This window comes from Pararge aegeria, chromosome 20, assembly GCF_905163445.1.
Source record: "Pararge aegeria chromosome 20, ilParAegt1.1, whole genome shotgun sequence".
Lineage (NCBI taxonomy): Eukaryota > Metazoa > Arthropoda > Insecta > Lepidoptera > Nymphalidae > Pararge > Pararge aegeria.
In genome coordinates this window covers 2967084-2992955 of record NC_053199.1, presented here as the reverse complement: position 1 = coordinate 2992955, position 25872 = coordinate 2967084, and the positions used below count along the sequence as shown (strand labels likewise).

The 25872-nt window shown below is 35.6% G+C and overlaps 3 protein-coding genes across 5 annotated transcripts in view; 1 reads left to right on the top strand and 2 right to left on the bottom strand.

Moving 5' to 3' along the window:
* The window catches only part of LOC120632778 (spermine oxidase-like), a 52929-nt gene extending 44050 nt beyond the window's left edge, over positions 1 to 8879 (bottom strand). Inside the window, exon 1 of the mRNA XM_039902782.1 lies at positions 8752 to 8879. The gene's annotated coding sequence lies outside the window, so the exon portion shown is untranslated. The remainder of the gene's footprint in view (positions 1 to 8751) is intronic.
* Positions 1 to 14879, top strand: part of LOC120632780 — a 42129-nt gene extending 27250 nt beyond the window's left edge. Inside the window, exons 2-4 of the mRNA XM_039902785.1 lie at positions 10884 to 10969; positions 12525 to 12864; positions 14669 to 14879. Of these exons, the coding sequence (XP_039758719.1) occupies positions 10884 to 10969; positions 12525 to 12864; positions 14669 to 14774 (532 nt within the window). The 3' untranslated portion in view covers positions 14775 to 14879. The remainder of the gene's footprint in view (positions 1 to 10883; positions 10970 to 12524; positions 12865 to 14668) is intronic.
* Positions 14880 to 18608: 3729 nt separating this feature from the next.
* On the bottom strand, positions 18609 to 25118 carry LOC120632776 (survival motor neuron protein). 3 transcript variants are annotated; one of them, XM_039902777.1, is made up of 7 exons: positions 24926 to 25118; positions 23578 to 23719; positions 22703 to 22882; positions 22100 to 22279; positions 21397 to 21506; positions 19615 to 19766; positions 18609 to 18692 (listed from the first exon to the last, which is right to left on the bottom strand). In XM_039902777.1, exons 1-7 carry the CDS (start codon positions 24965 to 24967, stop codon positions 18662 to 18664), a joined length of 837 nt encoding a protein of 278 aa, XP_039758711.1. In that variant the 5' UTR covers positions 24968 to 25118; the 3' UTR covers positions 18609 to 18661. The 3 variants fall into 3 exon arrangements, with proteins under 3 accessions (XP_039758711.1, XP_039758712.1, XP_039758713.1); XM_039902778.1 differs by lacking the exon at positions 24926 to 25118 and adding an exon at positions 24500 to 24762; XM_039902779.1 differs by lacking the exon at positions 24926 to 25118 and adding an exon at positions 24571 to 24756.
* Between the last annotated feature and the right edge of the window lie 754 nt (positions 25119 to 25872).

The window sequence follows — 25872 nt, the reverse complement described above, 5'->3', positions numbered from 1 at the left end:
TTCTGCCGCTTCTAGCCCGCCATAGATAACTACATCACGCGACTCTACTGTCTCGCACCAACCTGTCGAAATCTGAACTCGCGCCAGTCTTTCGTTGGGGTCTCACGGCCGACGACAGATATTGTTAAGATACGAGTTTTTCTTTTACTGCAGGGAGTTTTGTGTTAATATTATATTTTTTCATAGTTATATCTTGCGTGTACATTTGTTGCATACCTTAAGTACTTATTGTTTCATCTGAATAGTTATTCCCGTGAATAATATTTATTTTACATTTATTGTTGAATTTTGCATTTTTATTACCCTATATGGTCAAAATGACATACATAGGTAATGGACAAATTGACATAGGTATAGCAGCGACAAAAAATGAGTCTAAAGCTCCTTCAGAAAAGAGGAGACGAAACGTTACCAAAACCTTATTCGACGAAGACAGTGAAGAAGAAAATTGCCAAATAACGCTCAAGATAACGAAGAGGATTGCGCTTGCTTATATTGCAACGATCTTTTTTCCCGATCCAAGCCTGGAGAAGACTGGTTGCGGTGTTTAAAATGTTCGCATTGGGCCCACGCCTCTTGCGCGGATGTTTCTAAGCAAACTAAGCGATTAATTTGTGAGCTTTGCTTTTAGTTTTGTAAGGTTTGTCGTGTATGTCATTTAGTCCATGTGTGGTATACCATTTTGTCCATAGCCTATGGACAACATGGATTTTGTGGATCTAACTTTAATAGATTTTTTTTTCTTTTTCTAGTTTATTTATCTTTTAAATATGTTTTAGACTTCAAAGGTATAAAACCAAAGATTACTGGAGTGCAATATAAGTGTGCTGTGATTTACGAATAAAGAGTTATGACACAAAAACAAAACTGTATGTCATTTTGTACGTACTTCCCATACATTTTTTATACTTTGTCTAATTTTGGATGATAATTTCGGCCTGACTAGTTTCGTGTACATAATACTGAATACGTACAACTGAAAGACGAGGCTATAAGTTAGAAACTTCTTGTCTACAACTTTTTCCTGAGACCTCACTTTCAGTGAACTAACTGAACAAAGTTGTCATTAAAAATACGCAGTGACAACCAAAACATCCGCTGTGTTTACATTTAAGGCGAAATGGCGCCACTGAATACTGTGGCATCAGAAACAAATCCTCTATTGAAAGAAGATTCTATATTGCTTTATGCTTACAATTCTGTCGTTACGACTATTTGCCTGTAAATAGGTACGTGGATTTTATGAATCATCAATAAACTCATTCCTCCCACAATGAGACGGGGCCGTAGTCCACCAAGCTGGACCAAGGCGAATTGGTGGACTACCAATTCGCCCAGGTCGTGGATGGTGGAACTGACGGCCGCCTGGTGAAGTGCGCAGCGACCATGTTTGCTGAGTCCAAGGCTGTGGGATCGATGACACAACTGGCAAATGATTGTGTGATGGATATGAATGTTTTTCAGTGTCGGAGAGTTTATCTGAATATTTTAAGTATTTATGTTAATATTTGTCAGTCATCTTACTACCCATAACACAAGCTACGCTTACTTTGGGAACTAGATGACGATGTGTGTTTTGTCGTAGTATATTTATTATAATAAATATAACTCCTTATAAAAGACCTATCTCCAGCGGTGGACGTCAATCGGTTGAATTGATGATAACGTTGATGTGCTGGGAACGGGACGCAGACATATATATTTGAATATTATTAATAATATCTTAGGTAAGTACCTACTTGACCTTGATAAAACTTGTTCAAGCACTAACTTGAGTAGTAATCAAGTCTCTATATTATACAACTTTTAATACCATGATAATAATTAATCAGTATCATAACATATTAAACCTTATTATGAAAGTATCAAAGACACATATTGATTAATACTTTCCAACTTCCATAGCCCTATATCGTGGGCCCTTTGGTTTAAGTTTATTTTCAATGAATTATAAACTCTATGTTAGTTATTATAGAGTCCAAATAAATATATTTAAATGAGTAAAAGTATTTAGTACCTTTGTAAAATTACAACATCTCTATAGCCTTGTGAATATTGCAGGTAGAATTCCTTCGAAAATTACGACAACTACCTACAGGGTTAGGGTTGTCAACTTTTATTTGAAAATAATAATACAGTTACAAGTAAGCGTAGTTCTAAAATTCCCGAGCGGCTCACGTGAACCTATTCGAATTTCGAAATAGTAAAATAAATCTCCCTTCCTAATAAATTGTAATCTATTCAAACCTGGTCGGGCCAATGAAAAAAAATATACTATAATATAAAATATATTATGCAACGCAATATATTATGTAAAGCATTCGGTTCTTCTGTTTAAAAAAATCCTTCGACATAATCGTAAAAGCCCACTAGCCTGCACTGGACCAGCGCGGTGGTTCTATGCTCTAAAACTCTCTCTAGGCACATGAAAACTAATTACTTATTTAACTAAAAATCTTTGTTGACAACCCTAATTTTACTTTAACAGAAAACGCAAATTATCAATGGCGCTCCATTTTAACTTTCAATACATTCAATTTAAAGTATATTTTGGCACGAAAATAAATACAACACTCGTGTGTATCTAATAATGTAGGTACTGTTGACTGGTCAAATAATAACGATTACATTTTCGTGTGAAACCTTCTGCGAGTCGATTAGCGTGTAAATAAATAATTATGGTCACTTCTGTACATGTAATGCTGTAAAAATAAATATTGCGGATTCACACCTCAAAATATTAAGGTTCAAATTTTTTGAGAATAAATTTTTATTTGGTATAAAATATTTACGAACATATCAGTGACTAGCTACTTAGTCTAGTGTGTGTAGCATCTTCGACTATTATTTTATGGTCCTAGGTTCTATTTCCCGTTCGTACGACAAACAATTTTCGGCATTAGGTTTTCTGTCAAGTGCACGGAAAGTAAGAACCGGTCAAAAGTTAGAAAATGAAGCCGATGCCTACCACTTCAACTAGAGAAAATTCAGAAATTTTTAAATTGCCTCAAAGCCTGACTGAACCCGGGAACTTCCACTTATTAGAATACAGCGCTTATTTCTGCGCCAGCACGGCTAGCATGGGCAACAATTATATCCCCGGGGAAATGATAAAAATGTATCTTCTCCCATAGCTTTATCAACCCTTAGAGCACAAGTTTTAATGATATTCGAATAACTTATTTATTTATTATTTTTTACGACAATAGCCCCAAAGTAAACGTAGCTTGTGTTATGGGTACTAAGATCACTGAAAAATATTTTTCTTGAATAATATATACATAAATACTTATACATAATAAACAGACAGACACACACTGAAAAACAGTCATGTTCATCACACAAACATTTTACAGTTGTGGGAATCGAAATCACGGCCTCAGAAAGCAGGCGCTGCGCCGATCAGCCATCAATAATATATGTGTAATAATAAACAGGGGCAAAATTCTCCTGTTCCTTGTTCCACTTCTTTAGCATGTGGACACGTTAATTATATCCCGTAATAGCCCTGCTGGGGGTGTATCTAATTTACCACTACGATTGCGCATACAGACGGACATAGGTACGGACAAAGATGCGTCTGTCAAGCGATATAAAACACGGGCCAATACGTCGAAGCGTTATCGCAAATCTTATCCAAAACCTCAGGATTTTTAAATTTTCAATATAATACAGCTTGAACTGTAGACACCGTTAGTCGGTTTCTTTAAAACTTTGTTTGCCTTCAAAGTCAAAGTCAAATATTTCTTTATTCGAATAGGCACATAGATGGCACTTTTGATGCGTACATTACATGTAAAATATGACATAGGAGTGAGTTGATGGCGATAAATAAATTCGTCAACTTAAAACTAAAGCTACGAGGGTTCAAAACGCGCCCCTGGTCTAAGAAGATGCCCACAACAAACTTAGCCGGTTGTTATTTTTTTTTTTTTTTTTTTTTATTATCACCATCTCACATTGTCCTTTAAAAACTATTAATTATTTATTTCTGGGCTTTAACTGAAATTATATTATGTAAGTAGACAAATACGCATTATCTCTGGTAATCGTTAAATACGCATTGTCTTGAAAACTGGCCACAGCGCATTAAGCATTACATCCAAATCTTAGGATTTTTCAATGGACATCAGACCTTATCTCTGGAACGTTGATTTTTCATCTGGTAACCCCACGCGGGCAGCTATGGAGCGAGAAATAAAAACGTTTTGCGTGCAATAGATTACTGCAAAATATCCGATATCGCCCTTGAATGGGGCCCTAAGCGAACACCTCTCTTCTTTGTGTTTAAACACTTATCTATAAACTCGTAAAATTTAACAGTTAACTTACTTGGTTATACAAGCATGCCATAAACTGAGGAATTTCGTGATATTACCGAATTTTACGCAGTACCCTAGTACGAGTTTTCGAGAACCAAAACACTATGACGGAAAATATAAAAAAGAACTTTGAATTCTTGACGTCAAATAAACCGTATCCATTCTACTATTATGTGTCGGTTTGTATATTTGTTTGTTTTGACGACCTCCCTGGCGCAACGGTGAGCGCTGTGAATTTAAGCAGGGGGTCCCGGTTTCGATTTCCGGCAGGGGTAATTTAGGAATTTATAATTTCTGAACTTTCTCAGCTCTGGTCTGACCGTCTGGTGGGAGGCTTTGGCCGTGGCTAGTTACCAAAATACTGACAAAGACGTGCCGCTAAGCGATTTAGTATGCGATGTCGCGTAGAAACCGACAAGGGGTATGATTAACATAATCCTTACATTTTTTAAACTCGCGATTATTTAATATCCACTTTAACAAGAAAAAATTCTGAAATTTTTAAATTGCCTTATTGCTTCTGCCAGTGACTGAACCCGGGAACTTCCTCTTATAAGAATACAACGCTTATTTCTGCGTCATCAGTGTGACTCACGATAACTTCAACATTAATTAATCAAAAAGTATTATACTGCTATATAAATACCATTGATAATATGAATGAATGAAATTAAATACACTTTAATTTAACAAAAACAGCTTATGAAAACCGTGGTAGTTCCAATCCCCAAAAACAAAACAGGTGACCTTTCCAGCCTAAAAAACTACAGACCGATTTCGCTAGGTACTGTGTTAGGAAAAATACTGGAAAGGTTAATACATCCGAGCTTAAAGAATAACATCAAGCTGAATGATGCACAGTTTGGTTTCCGTCCCGGTCTTTCAACAGACTCGGCGATTTTCAGCTTAAAAGCAACCGTGAGCCATTATGTGAACAGAGACACATCAGTTTACGCGTGCTTTCTCGACTTAAGTCGTGCTTTCGATCTCGTAAATTATAATTTACTTTGGGAGAAATTACACGACTCTAAAGTCCCTCTAAAAACGATTAATCTGTTGAAGTACTGGTATGGTAACCAAGCAAGCTATGTAAGATGGGGCGACGCGACTTCTAGTGAATATAAGCTAGAATGCGGTGTTCGTCAAGGAGGATTGACCTCTCCTGACCTTTTTAGCCTATACGTGAACGACCTGATTGAGAGACTGAGAAGCACCAAGATCGGTTGTCATATAGGGTCCACTTGTATGAACAACTTTAGCTACGCGGATGATATGGTTCTTCTCAGCCCCTCTATTAGAGGACTTCGTAAACTAGTAGCAATCTGCGAGAGTTATGCTGCAGAACACGGTCTTAATTATAACGTTAAGAAGACAGTTACGATGGTGTTCCGATCTGGCAGAGGTCCGGGGACTATTCCGGGGGTTTTCCTTGATGGAGATTTGCTCGAGAGAGTTGAGCGGTTCAGATACCTTGGACATATTGTGACTGAAGGCCTTGTCGATGATGAAGATGTAGAGAGGGAACGACGTGCTCTGGCTGTTAGATGTAATATGCTCGCACGTCGCTTTGCGAAATGCAGTGACCAAGTTAAGGTGACATTGTTTAGAGCATACTGTTTATGTTTCTATACATGTCAACTTTGGGTAAAGTCCACCAGACGCGCTGTCAACAATATCAGGGTGCAATACAATAATGCTTATCGTATCTTGATGAAGTTGCCAAGGTACTGCAGCGCGTTGGACATGTTCGCTAGGTCCAGAGTACCGGATTTCTTTGCGATCATAAGATCGCGAATAGCAACATTTTGGAGTCGTTTGCGAGCCTCCGATAATGAAATCCTAAGCACGTTGGCAGAGGGTCTGGACTGCTCGATTTTCAAGCACTGGCTTTCGGTGCACCGTGAGGCAAATAGAAAATAAACTGTAGTGATTTTTGTAAAGGTTAGGTATAAGAAAACCCATAAAATATGACAAACTATGTAATTAATGATTATTATTATGACGGACGTGAGTTTGCAATATTTTTATATTGCAATACTGTTACTTATTATTATTATTTTGTTATTTAATTTATCTTTTTATATTCTTATAACTGGGTTTATACCTTTCAATAAAGATTATTATTATTATTATTATTATTATTATTATTTTATTTAATAAAAAGCTAAAGATAAAGCTAAAGCTATTTATTTGAATAATAAATACTGCAGGACTAATATTTACGAGCTTTTGTTTATACCCTCAGCGATCTTACAAAATTTTAGGACACAAAAGATGCCATTGCGACTTAACGATGATACGAGTAGATACATATTATATTCCCTCGCGGACTTTTTTGAAGGTAATGATAATACTCCAATCATATGGTACATATTTTTTAATAGTTCTCTCAGATCACGCCAAGTAACAAAATTTGCCGCTTTAGGTTACATTATTGCAATTTTCTTAAATTATAGACTATTTAGCTTTATCTTTTGGTGAACAAACAACCAAAAAAATCTTTCATCTTTTTAATATTAGTATAGATATACGTTAAAGTAGTGCGTCTCTTATTTCTATTGGCTTGCGTAATACGGTCTCAATATAATTGGATTACGTTACGTTGGTGTCGATACTCGAAATAGTGTGTTTTGTGCTAAGCCTTACATTTTTGCTAAGCAATTGGTCACGGATGCGTAACCTTTTTATTAATGTTTATTTTGCACCTCTGCACCATTTAGTGTCAATTGCTTCCGATGTCATGTCAGGGGTGTCAGGTAATAGATAAGTGTCAAGTTTATTTTTCGTACCTTTGAACAGGTAGGTTTGGTTTTTGTACATTTCATAAATGAGTATTGGGTATACAATGTTGGCGTTGCGTGATTTTTTTAAGCCTAAAGAACCAATAGAATTGTAATCTAGCTTAATACATTGCTAAACAATAATAATGGTATTTAACCTATTCTTCTAAAAAAATATTGGTGTAGATGTTTAAAAAAATTCAAGTATATTTAATAGCAGGCTTCTACTGGATTGCGATTTGCGTTGATCAAATGAGAAGTAATTAAAAAAATAGTAAAGTGTGAGATGAGGGACTGTTTTTGATATTCATTTATTGAATTACTTTAAAACCCGCGGGGCGGTAATAAGGGGGCTTACACCCGCAGATAAAGAACGGTAATTTTCCGAACATGAGATGTGAAATTTACTATTCCACATTGATTTGAGATGTGAAATTTACTATTCCACATTGATTTAATATGTTACGAACATCTATTCAACGTTTATTTATTAGGGCTTATGTGTACATACTTTGCTTAGGCTTTAGATAGGTAGTATGTAATTATTTCCGTACCAACTGTACAATCTGCGCAAGCGCATGCTTTAGCGCCAAGCCCCTTTGCCGCCATTTCGCCCGCCGAGCCGTAACATTCACAAACAACAAAACCAAAAATAAAGCCCCACAAGTGAGGAATGCTCACGATTACTCTGCCGCGTATTGTATAGGTACCTACATATAGTCTGATCGCTAAGACGAGTCTAATGTAAACAGTAGCCTTGGCCTTAGTACGAGATTTGCTCGCTCGCAATCAAGGAGTCCTTTTCGAGAATGGAAATACTTGAACATCGGAGCGAAATGGAAGATTTATTCCAATTTGCTTATTATATTACTGAAATGTATTAAATAGACTTTCTTTATGACTTTTCATCTCCAATAAAAGTTGGAACTGTTTTATAATGAAAATATGCTTCTTTAAGAATCGCGTCTTTCATTTCTTAGGATTGTTCTTTTAATTTCTTTAATATTGCTGCACATTCGAAAAGAAACTGACCCCCAAAACACGATATATCCTAGTTGGGTGGTTAATTTAAATAATTGTGGGTACTTTTGATCAAATAAAACGATTAATGTTACTTATAATTGAAGTGAAACTTGTTTAGAGTCGTTGTTATTTGAAACTCGATGAAAAGAAAATGCGTCACGATAAGAGAAACAATCACATAAATGTACCTATAGGTTTAAGTCAGCGAAAGAATGAAAAATAATTCATAACACATTTAGACACGTAAAGATTGAAGAAATTATAAATAGCACCACACAGATTCTCCTGCTTTTCGCGGAGTATACCAAATTAAGTTTATTTTTCATAAATAATTTTTTAAGCTTGGTAAAATATATTTTATCCTAATTTCACTACTGCCGTGTGTGATTTTAAATATAATATTACCTACCTAATCATACGACATACCTACGTGCATACAACTTAAAAAGACATCAGCTTACACACGATCTTACATGGACGGCCTGATGATTGTACAATTACACCATGCTTGTAAACTTTATCTGCGCAACAATTCGTGACTTAAGTCAGACCGACCAACTCAGATCGTGCGAACTGTATGTTATAGAACATTTGTGGAAGTATCTAAACGTTCAGGGCTTACGTACCTGTTAGTTGGAATTTGCTGTAGGTTGTGTAGATACACGGAACCGGTCCAGTCAGCTGACAGAACTGAATTACAAGAGTAGGTACCTATGTTTATCTGAATTACAACATGGCGGCCGTTTTAGGCGCGAACTCCATTGGTACTTACTGATAACATAATCTGTTTGCACTGGGCTGATGCTGATTAACTTTAATGTCTTGATAAACATCTGCCTGATTAAATAATATGTTGAACAGATAAGGTAGGTTTTTATCTATGTATATGCGTGATAAGGAAGCTCAGTCAAAGATTACAATAGTATACTGTAGCCTTAGTACAAACTTTGCAAATTTGAGCTTTAAATAAATTGGCATAAAATCCATTTTACTCTGATGTTCAATTTTTCGATACTCGAAGACCACTTCTCGATTGCAAATCTTGAAGTCTATTTTTCTTACCTGTCTTTTTCCACAACTTTTTATTGTAAAGTTTAGTTTTAAATTATTCAGAAAAAAAATAAAAGCCCACTTATGTACCTACCTACGTAATTCAAACGCAACCTTTTATTTTTAAAATCGAATGACAAAATGTATTACACTCCCCACTTGTCCACTTAGCGAAGCGTATCGACCACATGCAATTGGTGAAACCGTTATCAAGTGCACATGTTGATAAAACGGCCCTTTACAGCCGTTAGCCACCCCTACAATGGACGATCCGTCGTTTCAGATTTATCGAAACGAAGCGCCACGAACCGATAGTTGTATGCTAAGATCGTTGCATCTTGATTGATGGTTGTATGTTAATAAATCGAGATGCGCCGAATAGTGGTAACACCGAATACCGAATTTTATTCAATTAAACCTTTACGGAACCGGATATTAGGCCGAATTATTTTGTTTTGCCGCGTAAACAGGTTCTAACATGTACGCTATGTGTCGTTGATAGCTAGATGACGAACGAGACATACCAAAGCACCCACAACCTGCTCGTACACGGCGCTGGTACATTATTCAACTAAAAAAACAAAGTTGCTAAAACTTAACAGCGAAACTTAGCAACAAAACCGAATAATTTGGTTGAATATAAATCGTAAAAAAAGATGCCGAATACGATGAACAACGAATACCAAACGGTCAACGAATCTGCTATCGGAAGATTTGGGATAAGATTGATTATTTTCGGGCGACTATCGAAAACGGCATTGAAGAGCGCAAGGAAAGTTGTCATCTTGGATATCGTAACGCACTTCAGTACAACGTTCCATTAACTGATACTTATAATGGTTATTAGGACACAAGGTGTTTTAATGTTGGCAACTGTTTCAGAATCTTTTATAAAGGATTTAAAGCATGAGAGTTAATAAATGAAAATAATTACCCTATAAAGTTGGTAGATTAAATTAAATTGATAAAGAAGATTGGTAAAGAAAAAGATTATATCGCAACTAGTATTTAAAAGCTCACCGATAACCGCCACAGACAAGCCCAAAACAGTATGCTAATGAGGCTGTCTAGGACATTACCTTACACGTTGAAAAAAATGTTAGGTGTGAGACACTTTACAACACCAACTTAGAAATAACTTCTTAGGCATAATCAAATAAAGATAAAAAAAAATTTTACTTTTTGCTTTGACTCAAGCACTACACAATGAATACAAACTCAACTTTAGAGTTATAATTAGTCAAAGAAGCACAAGGCAAAGCGTATTTTTTTACTAAGTAATTGAAAGTATTGACAGTATTTTAAAGTTTAAAGTTACCTCCCCCTGCCCCAATTGCCGTAACCTATTGTGGGAAATTTGATGATTCTAGTTTATTAAATAAAACGACTACAGGCTAGTAACCACATAAATATTAAAATATTAAAGGCTTCAAGAAGGCTCAAGATTGTAGACATATTGTAAAAGACAGACAGAAATTCTGGAGGCAGAAATTCTGATTTGTAACTATTTTGTTTATTAATAAGTAATGTAATTTTTTGACTATTACCGTATTCCGTTCTATAATAGTGTAGATACCTATCCTCATTGGATCATAGATACCTACCCTAGGTATCAGTAATTAATCTCTTATAATCGCGTCAAAAAGTTCTAAACAATTAAAATTAATAAGATCGAATATAGGTATTTCAATTTTTTTTTTCATTCCAGATCCAACAAATATTTGCAAAAGTCGGCCATCACAAGAGTCTGTGCCGTAGGAGGCTTTTTTATCTCAATTCCGGTCTTTTTAACGGGTAAGTTCATAAACTGAATTAATCTTAGGTAGGTTGAAACGTGGTTGCTTACTATGAACCACATTAGAAGGCTCAGTCACTCAGCGGACGATGGCAAGTTAGGAGTATCGCTACGTGATCAAATGATGAGATCCGTAGAAGAACTAGAGTTACCGACTTCGCTCAACGATTCGTGAAGCTGAAGTGGCAATGGGCGGGGCACATAGCTCGGAGCACCGATGGACGTTGTGATCCCAAGGTGCTAGAATGGCGACTACGCACCGGTAAACGACGCGTTGGTCGACCACGAACCAGGTGGACAGACGACATCAAACGAGTCGCTGGTAACAAGCAGTTCGGGGTCGTGGATATTGGAACGCCCTACAAGAGACCTATCTTCAGCAGTGGACATCAGAAGTGGTGAATTAGGTGTCATGCCAGTGTCAGGAGATTGATACATGTTTTCTTATGTTAATTTCTGTGTTAAATAATACCAAATAACTCTTGGTTTTGTCTTTATATCGATTTATTTAATACAGAAATTAACAAAAGAAATCATGTACTAATCTCATGACACTGACCTGACAATAACACTGACATTCTTTATTTGAATTCTATGACAGTAGGTTAGATTCCTAGTAGTAGATTCATCATCATCAACATATCATTATCAGCCGGCCCGATGGCACGAGTTTCCTCCCACAATGAGAAGGGTTTAGACTGTAGTCCATCACGCTGGCTCAGTGCAGATTGGTGGACTTCACACGCCATTAAGAATGTTATGGAGAACTCTCAGGCATGCACGTATCCTCACGATGTTTTCCTACACCGTTGAAGCATGTGATTTTTTTGTTGCTTAAAACGCACATAACTTAGAAATGTTAGAGGAGCGTGCTGGGATTTAAACTCGGCCCACCAAAAGTGAAACCGAATCCTAACCGCTGAGCTATCACCGGTTCGCACATTTCAAAGCTTACTACAAATTAGAAAAGAGGGATGCGAACCAGAAAGTGTAGTGAATTCCTTTTTATGGAAAAATAAATATCCTTCTTTTAATTTAATATTTCATCATTATTTCTTAATACGGTTACACGTTGTATAAATAAATTTGGAGATGTCTCTTAAAAAGTTCAAAGTTTGTATTAAACGTAAGCTTATAGAAAAGTCCTATTATAGTATAAAGGACTACGTGAACGATAAAAAAGCTTCGGTGTAAATTATTGCTCTAATCAGGTTGCTCTTCTAATAATTTAAAATGACATTGTGAGATGGTGATAACAAAAAAAAAAAAACACCCGGCTAAGTTTGTTGTGGGCTTCTTCGTAGACCAGGACGCGTTTGGAACCCTCGTAGCTTTAGTTTTAAGTTTACGAATGTGGTTATCGCCATCATCTCACTACCGTGTGGTTCTTATGTACGCATCAAAAGTGCCACCTGTGTGCCTACTTGAATAAAGATATTTTTGACTTTGACTTTTGACTTTAAATTTATTTTGAATATAATATCTTCCTAGGCTATCACCGCTTCACATAACTAGCTTTCTATAACATACATAATATATCCGTTCTCATTTCAGGTATAATCCTATACACGTTCATCCAGTTCCACTCAACGCCAGCCATCGTGACCTCAGTCTTCATAGGCGTTGGCATAATCTTCTGCGGCTGTGCGATGGTACACAACGTGTTCGTATGGCAGAAGGAAAAGACGAACTTAGTCAAAGCATTCCGCAGCCCCGACTTGAGCACAACGAATAACATGAGCACCACTAATATGAACACGTCTAACGGAGTGATCATGGGCAATGGGCACCTGAATAACACAGGCGTGGGCGGCAACTTGAGCTTCCACAGCATGACTGCCCCGTATACGCATCCGATCACATTGCTTCAGCAAGGAGGCCCATATATAATTAGGTGAGTTTTAAAATGATTGCGTCTAATAACGTCACATTTTTCAATGGTTTATCACGATGGCCGTGGTGAAGATCAGTGAAGGGTTCGATTCCTGAAATTTAGTGTTTTTCAGTGTCCGGGTGTTTATTTGTATATTATAAGTATTTATGTATATAATTCATAAAAATATTCATTAATTTTCTTAGTACCCATAACACATGCTACGCTTACTTTGGGGCTAGATGGCGATGTGTGTATTGTCGTGTCATATTTATTTATTTATATCATTTAAGCGGCCCAGGACCGTGGATTGTGGAACTCCAATTGTGTGACCGTCAATTGGTTGAAATGATGATGATGATACCCAACTACCTTCGTGGTTAGTTCAAAGATTTAAGTGAATTATTTCTGTATCCCGCGTTCTTCGTATGCGTTTATTACGGTTATGCTCTAATCCCGTTGGAACAAAAAGCCTACGTTACTCTCCGTCCTTTCAACTAACTCTATGCCAAAAATGACGGTGATTGGTTGCTTAGTTGGGGCGTAAAGGGAGGACAAACAAACAAACATACTTTCGCATATATAATACTATAGTAAAGTAGGTGTAGTTTGTTAAAGATACAGATTTACCCATTTAGTAATATTTTAAGCATGTCTTTCACTCTGGTTATTGGCCTTTTATTTTTAATATTGCGAAACATGACCTTAATCAAGTATCAATTTACACACTTCACAGCATACGTAACCAGTTATAGGTAAATGCGTACGTATACATATAGGTGCCAACTGTCGCCGATGTTAACCGCATAATTTTTTTTTTTTTTAATTAGGCCATAGGGCGCCTACACTGAGTTAATATTATTGAAAATATAAAAATTGACAATATTTTTTACCAATACTTCAACTCTTCGATACAGCAATATATTTATCAAGAGAAATATTAATTTACCTATTTCAAGTAGGTCTACTTTATAAGCACTTTTGAAACGTCAAGTCAGTCTGTTTGTAGTGACTACCACCGGTTCGAAAGACAGATTCTACAGAGAAGAGCCGGCAAGAAACTCAGGAGATTTCCCATTTTCAACATAATTTTACAGTTTACAATCTCCACATTTTTTCTATCTTGTGAGACATGAGAGCGGGTTATTATTTTGACCTCATTTTGTCAAATACAATTACTTTTCAAAATCAAGGAACAACAGTACATTTTAGCTAGTGTTTGAAGTAAAACTTCTTTAGGCGCAACTAGGGAGTAACTCCGATTTTTTTTCTTACGGAAGTAAAGCTTACGTCAGACGTCTGTGTAGTTTCCGCTATTTAAAAATAATAATTTGGATTGGTCGTATGTATATGTCATATACTCCACGCTTCTTGACATATCATAATCAATTAGGATTATTTATTTACAATATGTTCAAACGGATCAATTGTGAATAGCAAAGTGCACTAAAGTTCAACAGTTTGAAAAAAATTAAATTGCGAAGTTTATTGAAAGTTTCTTAATATACTTGTTTATTGATTACTTTTGTAATAAATAACTTTTTTATAAAAAGCTTTCTATTTGCCTCTTCGGAATTTAAATCAAAAACCTTTGATAAGTTACTTTCTTGGTTGCAATGTTTCAGCGTAAAAGATAGTTCCATTTATAAAATACACGACAGATATGAGTTTAATATGTAATTTTTTGAAAATTTTTGTCGGTTGCTGGTCGCATGTATTTGGCCAGTACAACAATTATCTCAATTCTCGAAAAAAGATTTCAAATTATTCTCAAATTTCGAAGCATCTTTTAGATAGAGTACTTACTTATTTCTTTTATTTGCAGGCCTCCCACAAGCACGCCGCCGGGTGAAGGCGCTGTCACACCGGGCGTACCCGCAGCTACCATCGACCTCAGCCACGACGCGCACGAACTGAGCACTCTAGTCTGAACACCGCTTTATGATCTACACTCTATTGGTGAGAGCTGTGGTTTAATTGGGCGGTCCGGGTTCGATCCCGGCATGTGCCATTTGGGAATTTATAATTTCTTAATTTTCTCTGGTCTGGTTTGGCTGGACGCTTCGACCATGTCTAGTTACCACCCTATCGACAAAGACGCCGCTACGCGATTTAGCGTTCCAACGACAACACAACAACAATTTAGGGGTATGGTTCTAAACAATCAATGATAAGTCTAAGATGGTAAGATTACAGTCAAGGGCTAACTTGTAAAAAACAAAAAAAAAAACATAGTTTGGTCTTAGGAGCTTTTTTGTCACAGAGCTCGTCCGGTGACGAACTATCGAACACTTTATCGCGGGCGGCACGTCCTTTTCGGTACGGTGGTAACTAGCGACGGCCGAAGTTTCCCACAAGAACAGACATGTCTAAGTAAATGAGTCCCAAATTAGCACAGCGTTTAAGGGTTTTCGAGAGTGTCACAAATCGGGTATTAGTGATTCCATTATCCGAATAATGGCCCACTATTAAATGTTATCAAGAATCAAGTGCCTACCCAAAACTGAAAACATAGCAAGTGTTCTACAGTGACAAAATAGTGTAAATACAAAACACTAATGTGACATATACAGAAAAATGTAAACGTCAGATATTTCCGTCATTATTGTGAGGTATGGTGTTACCTACATTCGTTAACTTAAAACTTAATTTATAAGGGGTTCAAACGAGCCGCAGTCTAAGAACCTGTCAACAAACTTAGCCAGTTTTTTTATTTGATCACCATCTCATAGTCAACATATACCTATGAAGTTAGTCATATGAAAATGCAGGCCAAAATAAGTGATCTATGGAGCGATACACTGCCAGTCGATTGTGTTAGGACAACGATAAGATATATGTATGTATGTATGTATGAATGTGTTACAATAATGGGTAGATACCCATTATTGTAACACATCATGGGATATTTCATAAACATTGGTATGCAAAGGCGGTCTTATTGCTTGGACGATATGACGATCGCAACGCTTTATATTAAAATGGTGGCAATTCTGTTGTCAAATCCAAATCTGATTCTCTAAATTGACAGGTCTTAAAGTAGTGCTGCCATTTTGACATTTAAAAATAAAATTAAAAATATTGCCATTGAAAAAACTACACTATTTTAAGATCCGTCAAATTAGTTTATTTCAAGAGATTTGTGTACAACGGAACTGCCATTAACGTGTATTTTTATAAAAGTAAAAAAAATGCCTTATTCTCTAGAAAAATACTCAAGAATTGCGCTTGTATAGTACAAGTAAATAAAGGTCGAATAAAACCTTAATACGATGCCACTAAAAGCATTATTTTAATTTATAACATGTCTATAGACAATAACGGCACGCGTAAAAGTTTTTGAGCTGAGTTAATGAAAAATTATCGGTCGAAATTTCTTCAAAGTATGATGTGAAATTTAATTATTAGTGCGAACATAATGCACGCCAAGCATATTCCATAAAAATATTAAAGAAAACAGATTATGTACTAATCTAGATTATAATCGGATTTTACAATCATTAAATAAAAATTTAAAAAAACGTCGAATTTTTTCTCAGGTTTATTAAATGATTTAAATTAAACAGTGACATTATTTGACATTTGGAAGTAATGATATTCATTATTAATACTCTAAAATAACAAATATTAATATTATAAATCTCCGTAAAATTCGCGAAAGATTAGCAATGCAATTGCAGTATTATTAGGAAAAAAAATATTTCTTTTTCCCAAAGTAACAAAATACAATTTAAAAAAAAAACTTAATAACGCTAAACTTTGGATTGCTAAGGCACGAGCTTTAGCCATTACAAGTGCACATTCTAATTATTTATTGAGGTGAGTCATAAGAGTGTGACACTACCCTAAAGAAAATGTTATATGTAAATTGTGGTATTTAATGTAAATAATATTGTTTCTAATTATTATTTTTATTAATATATAAGAAATACTTTGCCATGCCCTATTATTTAAGTAGGATTAAGTATCTATATAATTATTATTTGCTTAGTTACAGACAGTAGCTAAAATGTAAATTTAAATATAAATTTCAGGTCAAAAACTTCTAAAACTCAATTGACAGTTAACTATTTTCAAGTTTTGGTATCTTCATTCCGCTCCACTCTAATCAATCTCGGAAAAAAGAACACAAGCTGTCAATTTTGTTTAGGATTAGAGTACAATCTAATTCTCTAAACTAAATTGACAAGCGCGTGCGTTATCACTATGTACCCTGTGCAAAAGGAGGTTTGTCTACATCAAATTTATATACTTGATCGATTAAGGTCGGTAGAGTTTTGTAATTTGTCTATTAGATAAAAATGTAGTAAACTCTTTGCCACAGATATAAAATCCATGCTATACCATGTCACAGGGACCATTGTGTATACAACAGTATTACTGAAGACCTGTCACCTGTCAATTTTAGTGTACTTAGAGTTTTGTGTACGAGCAAATAAGTTAAGTGGCGAAATGTTTGCAGTTGCCCTAGTATATGTCTCATGGCTAAAAACACGTACAGGTATGGGTTGTCAAATCATTAGATTTGAATGTCAATATAAAATGTCGAGATCGCTACTAAGCGATAAGGCCGCCTTTGCATTCTACTTCCGTCTTCGTATTTCTATTCTTCTTTAATTTCTCTAACTTCATAGTGGTGTAGAAATAAAGAGTTAAATGAATAAATAATAAATAAAATGTTGAAGAGGAAACGTCGACGTGAAGTCTGAAAATTAGAGACCAGTAAATTTGTCATTTTATATAGAAACTCAAACGTTGGGATTTGACAGCACTTAACAAATTTAACAGTTAAAAGTTTCAAACCTGTCACGTTTTTTCACTTGAAGACTAACGCTAGATGTAGAGGGTCAAAAAAACTTTATATAAGATTCATATTGTCAAAAATGTATATTTTGTAAATAGTTTGAACAGATATTATAATTTACTGGAGGCATAATGTTACATTAATTTATTTTTTAATCGGTAACACAGCATTTCTATTTTTAATCCTTAGTTTGTTTTTTATGTTAGGTGAATTAAAAAATAAAGTTTTATTAAAAAAAATTAAATGTTATTTCATTTATTGCATTGTTATTTTACCCTCGTATTCACAAAACTAAGAAACTTCATAGTGTATCGGAACGTAAAGTGGGAAGGTTCAAATCAGATATTTTAAAAGCAGTTATGTCATGACTACATCTTAGCGTTCCGCAGGGGATTACGTATCTCACAACAGGCCTGGTGAAAGGCGTAAATCTCGCGATGTGCCGTTTGACGGCAAAGATCGCAAGATTTACGTCTTTCGCAAGCCTGCAACGAAATATTTAATCACTGTAGGTACGATACCGCGTCGAAACTGATTATTCCTAAACCCATGTTTAATGTAACTTTGGGCCTTTTAAACAATTTAGTAGGTCTGAATTATCATCATCAACATATAAATCCATTACCGGCCACGGGACTCCTTCTGCAATGAAGAAGGTAGTCCACCACGCTGGCCAATTGCGTATTGGTGGACTTCACACGCCTTCGAGATCATTTTAGCGAACTCTCATGCAGGATTCCTCACGATGTTTTCCTTCGCCGCTAAAGCCATTTAATTGTTCAAAACGTACATAACATTGAAGAGGTGCGTGCTGGGTTTCGAACTCGGCCTCCGAAAGGGAAGCCGGGGTCCTAACCACTAGGTTACTAGCGTTACTGCAGGCAAGCTGATGATGACGATGAAATTCATCATACAACTATTAAATTCTACACATTTGGTATGAATGTGAATTCAAATGCACTTTTACACTTCATAGTTATATTTGTGAATACAATTGCTAGTTACATTAAAATTTCAATTCTTTGATGATTTTTGTTCCCGTTCACTGTAAAGAAATAATAATTTTATTAGTATACAATGCCCTTCTGTTATATCTGATATCTTACGTTTTAGAAGATTTAAGATTTTAATACAATTCTTATTTACATTGGGTCATAAGCTTTTCCAGCGATATTCTGCTTATATATTGTTATTACTTTATAATTTGTCAGTTTGTTTGTTGTGTGGTTACTGTTCTTTTGATTCGTGTTGTAATAATAATGGAAGGGAAATCAGAACCGTTGTGATTTTAAACTCGATGTAACGCAATGCTTCACGATCATGCAAGAGACCGATTTATAGATGACACATGTATGGGATGGAATGAGATAGAATACATTACACATTTTGTTTCGTATTTAAGTTACCAAGGAAACCGAATAATATCTCGATAAAGAAACAAACACATAAATGTATAGGACAGAGTGAGATAGAAGACATTATACATTTTTTTAACTATTCTAATTATCATGGAAACTAAATAATAAACATTACATTCATCCTAATAGTTCTGATACTCTACATCCACCTCAATCTCTCGTAGGCTACTTTTCAGAAGTTACACTTCTGCCGTGATTTTTTTTTATTCCACTACAATTTAGCCCTTGACTGCAATCTCACCTGGTAGTAAGTGATGATGCAGTCTAAGATGGCGGAAGGCGGGCTAATCTGTTAGGGACTATGGTTGTCACACCCCTAATCATTTTCTACGCGACATCGCACCGGAACGCAAAGTCGCTTAGCGGCACGTCTTTGTCGGTAGGATGGTAACAATCACGGCCAAAGCCTCCAACCAGACAAAAATGTTGCATATAAAAGACTGATAGTAAGTCAGGGAGACACTGGTGTATTCTTATGAGATCCAAACACATTTACAGGTTATTGAAGGAAGTAGGATCTGCGTTACAAAAAAAAAAAAAAAATATTACCGTTTCATCCCTTGATAGAGGCCAGTGTAATATCCACTCATGTACCAGCTGAGTAACATCGATGAAATAGCTTGGTCTTCAGATGCATTGTTTGAACCGTTCGAGAAGCCCAAGGGAGGTGGTGGCGGAATGGGCATGTCCATTGAAACTATCTGAAATCAAAAGTTTAATCAATTTGGAACCCTCGTATCTTTAGTTTTAATTCGACGAATTAAATTATCAACACCAACTCACTTCTATGTTATATTTTACATGTAATGAACACATAAAAGTGCCATATATGTGCCCATTTGAATAAAGAAATATTTGACGTTGACTTTGAATCAAAATTCTAATTTTGACGTGACAACGTCTTATAAATTGGTTTGCCGGGTGACACTTCAAGAAACTGCGTTACGCTCCGCTCACGTTATGCGCTCACAATGAGAGCGAGTGAGAGGCACGCGCCCGCCTAAGAGCGAGAGAGACAGACATAAAAAGTGAAAGGCACGCGTCCCTTTGTAGTAAACGCTGTTTCATTGTACGCAAATGTATTGCAAGTTATTGTATGTATATTTGTATATAAATACGTATGTATGTGTAAAGGTAAAAATAAAATTTTGTTAATATGAAATTCAGTGCGAGATTCTTTGTATAAATTAATGTTTTAAATATAATTCTTTGTATAAATAAATGTTTTAAATTGTTACTATTATTTCATCCTTCTTCCTACTATACGAATGAATATTCACATTAAAATTATTTTACCACTCAAAGTCGTTGTCACGTAAAACTTTCGCCCGTATACCGACTTTACAGGCAACCAATTTTTTTTAACTTAAAATTCTAAAATTCTACAACGTGTAACGGAATCAAGTAATACTGTTGAAGTTTACATAAGTATATTTCATAAGGAGTGATGATTTCATGTTAACATATTTAATCAAAAGAAGCATATTTATTTTTCCATACAAACTAATTCAAATCATTGTCCAAGTGTCTTATGACAACCCTATTGAAGATAAAAGACCGACACGTGCATAGTACAAAGGCTACGCGACGCGTACCTAATAAAGCGACGGGAGTCACTTGATTTTACTTCTGCATGTGATTTTAGCGCTGTATCTGATTTCTTACAGTAGAAACTATGGAAATTGTTTACTGAAAAACTATTAGCGCTTCGGTTTCACAGATAAGTTTTAGAGACAGTAAATAGTGTATCTGTAAAGGCTCTGAAGTATTATTTCGATTTTCATTTACACATTGTATTTTCATTTAGGCCTATCATAGTCAACTTTTTTTAAAAATTTCCGTAGTCCAGGTCCAATTTGTGTTAGACCTAGAAACCAATCTCTATTGCTGGTAATAGATAATTTAGGGGTATGTTAGTTATATTAAACCCATACCCTTTAATTGGGCAAGTCTTTGTCGTTAGGGTGACTAGCCCCGGCTGAAGCCATAACAGCCAAAGCAGCCATAAGCCTGGTGACTGTGTAATAAATACATTCATTAACTTATAACTAGAGCTAGGAGGCTTCCAAACATGCTGTGGTTTAAGAGAAACCCACAATGAAATTAACCAGGTCTTATTTTTATTATCACCATCTCACAGCACAGATAGATAGATCTTGTGTGTTACACATTCGTCTATCAATGCCTTTTATGCTGCCTGCTGTAATGATAATTTCACCCCTCATTTTTATATTTCATCTGTCATTTCTTGCTTGTGCCCATTTGGGTATTAGGTTTAAGTTCTTTCTCAAGGTTTTGTCTTTTGGATGTCTTGTGGATGGTCCTACTTACATTTTTGAATTGACCAATATTTGGCATTGGCATTGGTGGTAGTTCTGGAAGGATGAACTCATTTTTTTGCTTCGGTTTACTTTTCTTTGACTTTTTTCTTTGCAAGGATGCTGGAATAACGAAAATCAGTAGCATAATTCTCTATTTTTTCTAAACACTAGCGACTCGCCCCAGCATTCCATGGGTGCAATGTATATTCTAATGTGATACATTAGAAATCTTTGTGTTGGATTGCTTTTCTATATATATAAACCTTCCTTTTGAATCCCTCTTATCTTTAGCTAAAACTACTTTAAATCTGTTGCAAAACTTTAAAAGATTTATACGTACGGCAGGCGTGATTTTGTTTAATATTTAAATTATTGAAGCGGTGATAGCATAGTGGGTAGGAGCTCGACTTCATTTCCGGGGGCCTAGTTCGAATCACAGCATGCACCTTTTCTAAGTTGTGCGTTTTAAGTAAATAAAAATATCACTTGCTTCGACGGTGAAGGAAAACATCGTGACGTAACCTGCATGCCTGAGAGTTCTACATAATGTTCTCAAAGGTATGTGGAGTCCAACAATCCTCACTGGGTTGGCATGGTGGACTACGGCCTTAACCCCTTCTCATTGTGGGAGAACCTGTAGTGGGCCTGTGATGGGTTGATATGATGAAAGAAGAAGAAATCTATGAAAAGCATATAGACATATGAAATCATACCCAAGCTTCCTGTACTCTGTGGTCTATCACTGACGTCCATTTCCTCAGCAGTTTGAGAGTGGCTGCTCAAGCATTCCTCGAAATTCTCCTCCAAAGCTTCCGCTATCTGTTTGTTCCTTTGACTTTTACCAAGCGATGGTTTTAGAGAGTTTAGCGGTACTATCTCTGTATTTTCATAGCCTGGAAATAAACTTGTGTAAACTTTATTCGGTTATACACTTTCTCAACAACTTGTGGTTAGCCTTGCCTCTTAAGAAATAACAGATTACTTGCGTTTGTGATGTTTAATCAATATGAATAGTCCATAGAAATTTAAATGAAGAATAAAATAGGTTTTTTGACTAAGTTGTACATAATATACTATAATTTTCACATAATAGAGGCCTAAATTTTAGTCTTTATTTTATGTGTTTGGAAATATTTAGGAGGAAGCATGCATTTGTGTGGTTAACCTTACTGCAAAACGCATTTTCAAACCAGTAGTCTTAAGTTCGCTGAAACCTGCGGTATGCACCTAATATCTATTCCCAGTTTGGTATTGACTTTCTAAAACTATTAATTAAGTACATGTAGTGGTACCTAGAAAGTTGTCAAAACATATACCTATAAAGCGCACAACACACTCCTTCTCATTGAAGATTCGCATGAGGAATGCTTCATACTCTACTCCATCTACTTCGTACACAGCACGGCAATGCATGCCAGCTCTCCATTTCTGCCTTTTCTTCTGACTTTTAGAAGGTGCGGAATTTGGTGCTGCTTTCTTGGGTTTTGATCCTGGAACTATGAAGAAACAACTATGAAGACAAAATCCTATAAAAGTAGGTTACATTTGAAAGCCCAGATAAGTAAAGTCTGTCTGTAAGTAGTGATACTAACACTGGTTCACAATGACTTCAACCGTGCATTGTATTGACAAACAAAAACATTGTATATCTAATCTGTCATTTTAAATGAACAACAACACATCATGACAAACAGACAAATATAGTAATGACAAGGTTAAAATTGACCTGCCATATGATATATGACTGTTAAGTATTAGTGTGAATAATTTATCAAATGTAACATATACATTGAAGAAAAAGAATAAACAAAACAAGAAAAATTTGTCAAATGTTTGTCTTCTTTCCAATTTTTTCTATATGCATTAGAGAAAACTCGAGAGCACCTGACCAAAGGAAAGTAAACAGTTTGGCGCGATACCTCTTTTAGGAATAATATGGCGATGAAAGCTTAATATAGACCAGATACTGCACTGGTCCAAATGCTTTGGCCACATTACAAGGAAGTTGCGTTGAAGCTAGACTTTCTGCATGGTAGATCCTAGCACATCATAGAGCGATGAATCAGATCTGCAACGTGTTCCTGATTTACAGAATATTCTTGCAATAGCACCAAGTCAAAAATGAACATCTTAGAAGAAAATGACTTATGTAAAAAAAACTGGTGAACAATACAAATATGTATATTCATACCATCTTTAGCTGTTTGAGTATTGGTGGACATGGCAAGTCGTTTGGCGACCTCCACATTAGCTATATTCAGGGCCTTGTCATACGCCTTGTTTAGCTTACTATCGTCCCAGATGTCAATAACTTCCTCATCTTCTGTTTCAGACTGAAAGAGATTTGTATTACCATTATGTATAATTAATGACCAACTGTGAAAATCAGTTATTTTAGTAAAAATAAAGAAAAATGCAAATGCAGACCAGAAAATGCAGTGATGGTAGACTCCCTGTTGCTTGTCATTGATTGAACCAGTATGTGGTTGTCCACCGTGCGGTTATGGCAGATCAGAATTAAACGTAAGCTTATAGAAAAGTCCTATTATAGTATAAAGGACTACATAATCGATAAAAAAGCTTGGGTGTAAATTATTGCTCTAACCAGGTTGCTCTTCTAATAATTTTAAATGACATTGTGAGATGGTGATAACAAAAAAACACCCGGCTAAGTTTGTTGTGCCTTGTAGCTTTAGTTTTAACTTTACAAATGTTGTTATCACTAACATCTCACTACCCCTTTTCTTTCCTAGGGAGAATGGGCAGCGTCCTCTGTGCTACTACTACCATCTATATATATACATATAATCACCAGCGTGCAGATTATAGGCAAACTCTCCCATTGGGAGAGGCCTTTTGATTTCATTTAATTGTTTTATAACAAAGTATAACTAATAAATGTTATATACCTGTATCTATATCTATATCTTTAACAAATAATTGCATGATAAATTAATTATTGCAAGTAACTTTATTATTTATAAAATATCATATAGTTATAGATATTTGTGTTAATTTAATGTTTGATTCATTTTATTTCAATAGCAACTTTTGATAGTCTGTGAGTGTTTGTTATGCATTGTAGGCACTAATGATACTTCATTGATACTTACCATGAAGTATGAAATTATCTGAATTAATTTTACTGGAAAAAATACAAATCTCGACGCGCATGCCTTATTACCTTATCATTCTAAATAAGACAAAGCATGGATATTTTAGATTCAAAGACGTATTTACACAAACTGTCTGTTTATATTATGCGGTGGCGTGCAAGTTTGTCATGTGCGCGACCAATCAAAAGACAGGGCAGAGGCACGTATTATGATAATTGCACGCAAACTTTACATTAAGGGTAGGTACTGTTCGCAAAAATCCGTGATAAGAAAACAAGCGATTTGTGAGATTTTCGTACGCCGTACAGATACAACCACTCGTATGGTTTGCGTGTGGCTAATTTCTGCACTTGCGCACTCTGTTTAAGTAGCGGGATTAAGGTGATTGCTTGAAATTACCACAAACACAATAATAATACTTACTGCATTAACGTTCCTTACATAGAGCAAATCAGTTTTCGACATTTTTAACAGGTTAGCGCTTTAACACTGTTTATTTGAGTAGTTTTTTATTAATTTTTGAAATATTTTGTACTTTTAATTTTACAATGACAAGAAAAGATAATTTTATATATTTTTTTTTCGGCCTTGGGTTCGAGAATCTAATGTGATCGATGAATGAATGCAGATGGCAGTCCTGTTGGGCCACTGACCTCTATTCTATTATATATATAGGTATAATATATATATAGGTATAATAGATTAATATTTTAAGGTATATTATACCTATAGAGTATGGAGGGTAGAGGTACCTCCATACTACCCTCCATACTATAGAGGTATAATAGAGTTCAGTGTGATGCAGATGAATAACATAGAGTATAAGGGCTTTAATTTGATGGCAACGTTTCAGAGTTCACAACTTCATTTTATATCACCGAGATAGTAAATATTCAGCTACTGCCCGATTTTTAATATACTACGACAATAAATCGCCATCTAGCCCCAAAGTAAGCGTAGCTTGTGCTATGGGTACTAAGATAGCTGATGATTTTTTTTTATGAATATTCATGTTCATCACACAAACATTTTCCAGTTGTGTGGATCGAACCGACGACCTTAGACTCAGAAAGCAGGGTCGGTGCCCACGGTCGCTGCACACGGTCACTTCGGCCGATTTCCTTACTTTTCGAACAAGTGAGTTGGGAAACTCACTCGTCTTCATACAAAACGCATTATTTGATCGAGCCAAACAAGTCACAAAATACATATACTAAGTGGTTTTTAAATTTTTCCATTCTGAAACCTAAGTTTCTAACTAAGTTCATTTCAACTCTATTGGCAGATTTATCAAACTACAGTAACTTTCCACAGTGGCTATAATAGCTAAATTTGGTATCAACTAAGACACAGTAGCCGTACACAATCGG

Bases quoted from the DNA above. Each gene is read 5' to 3' on its own strand.
- LOC120632776 (XM_039902777.1), bottom strand. From the start codon at position 24,967: ATGTCGAAAACTGATTTGCTCTATGTAAGGAACGTTAATGCA. The intron at 21,507-22,099 runs GTATGATTTCAT...TCGTTATTCCAG, and splicing joins ACAGAGTACAGGAAGCTTGG to CATCCTTGCAAAGAAAAAAG. The intron at 19,767-21,396 runs GTAAGTAGGACC...TTTTGATTTCAG, and splicing joins ATATTGGTCAATTCAAAAAT to ATAGTTTCAATGGACATGCC.